The sequence below is a fragment of the Nycticebus coucang genome, chromosome 20, assembly GCF_027406575.1.
Source record: "Nycticebus coucang isolate mNycCou1 chromosome 20, mNycCou1.pri, whole genome shotgun sequence".
Lineage (NCBI taxonomy): Eukaryota > Metazoa > Chordata > Mammalia > Primates > Lorisidae > Nycticebus > Nycticebus coucang.
In genome coordinates this window covers 21,399,865-21,403,314 of record NC_069799.1, presented here as the reverse complement: position 1 = coordinate 21,403,314, position 3,450 = coordinate 21,399,865, and the positions used below count along the sequence as shown (strand labels likewise).

At 37.7% G+C, this 3,450-nt stretch overlaps 1 protein-coding gene across 1 annotated transcript; it reads left to right on the top strand.

Annotated features, from left to right (window-relative positions):
• The first annotated feature begins 875 nt into the window (after positions 1–875).
• On the top strand, positions 876–3,184 carry LOC128572504 (zinc finger protein 736-like). Its single transcript, XM_053572545.1, has 3 exons — positions 876–944; positions 2,461–2,587; positions 3,081–3,184. Exons 1-3 carry the CDS (start codon positions 876–878, stop codon positions 3,182–3,184), a joined length of 300 nt encoding a protein of 99 aa, XP_053428520.1.
• The last annotated feature ends 266 nt before the right edge of the window (positions 3,185–3,450 follow it).

Below are 3,450 nucleotides of genomic sequence, written 5' to 3'. Positions count from 1 at the left end.
AGGCTTCCAATTTTAATCACATGGCCACTTTGTACAAACACCATTACCTGTGCTCTCTCCACAGTTTCTGTCTATTAGGCTGGTGGAAGCATCCATGTGACATTAATTAACTGCCCCACGTGTTACTAAGTGGGGCCAAGGTCAAGCACAAGTGCTCTGAGGTACATTAATGAGAGTTGAATTCAGCCTTTGTTCCAGAGGGAGATACCAGGATCTGCTCTGCTTTGTTGTGATGGGAGCCTGTCAGTATGGTCCATATGCCCCTTGCTGTAGCACAAAGTGCTGGTGTGTGTGGGAAGGGAGAGCACCTGAGGGTAGGAAAGAAGAAACTCACATTTTGGTCTCCATGAGGAGTTCATCATACCTGATGCTTTCTATTAAAAATTAGAAGGGAGTGTAGTTTTTTCTGCTCTTGAAGGCCCTCATGCCTGTGAATGTTATAAAAGCAAGTAAAAAGACTATGCTGACTCCTTTCAGGGTTATTCTCTAAATATAATTCTAATTTGTCTAGACAATCTCACCTGAAAAGAAATCCCAGACTAGGAAAAGGAGAAGAAGATATGGCTGGTTCTCAGATACACATATCAAAGGTGAGGGACTGTGTTTACTATTCTTCCTGGAATTTCATGTGGAACTTACAAGGTTAGAATTTGCAAATCCTTTCTTCTTATTTCTGATGTTTCTGCTAATGAGTTTCTTTTCACTACTTACCCTGTAAAATCCTTCTCCTCCATGTTCCAGAGCATTCTCTGTGTCCTAGTCCCACACATGCCATGAGCAAGTTTCCCAGTAAATGTACAACCTGTAATATTGAAGAGGTTCAATATTTGAATATCTTTGCTTACAGGACAAAATATATGTGAATCTTTGTTTAGATGACAGCATGGGATAGTGAGAAGTGTGGATGTGCAGGACTCCTGCTGGGGATTGGGTCTGATCCTGGTGTATGAGTGAATAAGGGGAACATGTTCTGTTTAGGTTCCATCTGGATGCTCCATTAGAATCTACTCAGAATAGGATTAAGAAACTGCAGACAGTGAATGGCATTAATTGCCCAAGGTAACTCAGAGTTCTGAAAAGGAGAAACGTAAGAATGGACTTTCTCTTTAGGATATTAAAGACAGCCATTTAAATAAACTATTAGGGATTAGAGAAAAATGGGAACTTTCTGTAGCATGAACTTTGCATTAAACTAGTATTTTTCTTTCTTTCTTTCTTTTCTGTTTTTTTCTGAGACAGAGTCTCAAGCTGTCACCCTGGGTAGGGTGCTGTGGTGTCACAGCTCACAGCAACCTCAAACTCTTGGGCTTAAGTGATTCTTTTGCCTCAGCCTCCCAAGTAGCTGGGACTACAGGTGCCCACCACAACACCTGGCTATTTTTTTTGCTTGTGGTTTTCATTGTTTTTTGGCGGGCCTGGGATGGATTCAACCCTGTGAGCTCTTGGTGTATGTTGCTGGTGCCTTAGCCACTGAGCTACAGGTGCTGAGCCAAAACTAGTATTTTTTATTATTACTGTTTTTGGTTACTACTGTCACAGCAGTGATGTTTTATTCTTTTGTGTTTAGTGGTACCTAATACAAATTGGCCCATGACAGTAGATGTTAATTTCATTCACTTTGTTAAGTTGCTCTCTAATTACTTCACTATAAAGTTAATTATTTTTTCTCTTTATCATTAACAAATGTCTTGGGGGAGATTTGCTGACTGATGTTCTCAAACTATCTCATTTAATCTAGAAGCTTCAATTCTTATTGCTTCTTTGCTTGCAGATTGCTTTGAAAAATGAATTCTATCATTTTTATTTACTGGTGAGATAAAGCCAAAGTCTGCCACTTCCTGGATCCTTAACATAATATTCTCTTTGGGCCAGAAGGGTGAAGTTTTTTGAAATGCAGAAAATGACCTCACCCCAGATCTGCTGAGTCAGAACCTGCATTTAAAAAGATCTCCAATTCATTATTGTACACATTAAATTTGGGGAGATGCTTTTAATTCATCATTTTTATCAATATAAGAAATACTCACATCTTGTTCTATATTGTATAAATACAGCATCCAAAATTTATATGTCTGGATACTGTTCATTTTGTTATCATCCAGAAAGATATTATGTATATGCTAGTTTAATGAATTTCATGCCATCCTTATTCCTCAGAATTAGAAAATACTTTCAAGACTTTTTTTTACTTTGTAAAACATTAATTCTTTTCTTTTCTTTTCTTTTTTTTTTTTGTTCATTTTCAGTAGAGTGCTCTGGTGTCACAGCTCACAGCAACCTCAAACTCTTGGGCTCAAGCGATAAGACTATTTTCTTGAATAAACATTACTTTTTTTTTTTTTTAATCTTATGGATAATCCCAGTAACTAACATGTCAGAAACAGTTCTTATAACTTTCATATTCCCTCTGAAATTAAGAACTCTTTCTATGATCAGTTGGTAAATATATGTCCTTCTCAGGAGCTATTGACATTCAGGGATGTGTCTATAGAATTCTCTCCAGAGGAGTGGGCCTGCGGGGACACTGCTCAGCAGAATTTGTACAGGGATGTGGTGATAGAGAACTACAGAAACCTGGTCTCCCTGGGTGAGGATAACTTCCATACACAATTCCTATTTCGCACTAGGGGCATCACTTTCTTTTTCTGTAGATTGCTTCTTGAGAATTACTGCTTCACATGAAAATGTTTTATATCCATGCTTTTGAGGAAATTTGGAGGTTTGTTCACATAAAACAGAAAAAAATTAGATTCTTCTCTCGAAATAAACCTTCCCCTTCTGGAGCTGATTCTGTATCTTTCACTCTAGTTGTAACTGTAGAACGTCTAGAAATGGTCTGCACCTTAGAATCCAGTTTCCATCACTAATTATTGATTCAGTGGTAGTGGAAAGAGGTGCTCAGGAGCTATCAATTTAAACTATTTTGTTATTATTCTAAAGGGCCTATCAGTGAATAATATTTTGGGAAATAATTTTGCAGAACTTTCTATAATCTTCTCTCTTCTTTACTCAGGACAGTACTAGATTAGTAATTGAATAATCCACAGCAAAATTCATACAAATTCTTTCTAATAAAACAGGACTTGCTGCCTTTAAGCCAGACCTGATCACATGTCTGGAACAAAGACAAGAGCCCTGGAATGTGAAGAGAGAAGAGGCAACAGCTAAACACCCAGGTAGGTGAGAGGGAATGAGGCAGATAGCACAGCTGAGAGGGGCAAGGTCAAGAAGAAAGCCAGACTTCAAAAAGTGGTTTGGAAGCTCTGATTCATTAGAAATTTTTTTATTAAGTCTTTTGTATATAGATCATAAGTACATTTATGCCCATTTCAGCGTGTTGATTATTTGTACAAATTGGAGTGCTTACATCATACTAATCAGCATAGCTTTCATCTCATTTACCCAGTGATAGCATTAGGACATTTGTGTTCTACACATGATAGAAACAAC

Excerpts from the sequence above, each read along its gene's own strand:
- LOC128572504 (XM_053572545.1), top strand. The coding sequence starts at position 876 with ATGACAGCATGGGATAGTGAGAAGTGTGGATGTGCAGGACTCCTGCTG. Across the intron at positions 945-2,460 it reads GGATTGGGTCTGATCCTGGT|GAGCTATTGACATTCAGGGA; the intron begins GTATGAGTGAAT and ends TGTCCTTCTCAG. Across the intron at positions 2,588-3,080 it reads CAGAAACCTGGTCTCCCTGG|GACTTGCTGCCTTTAAGCCA; the intron begins GTGAGGATAACT and ends CTAATAAAACAG.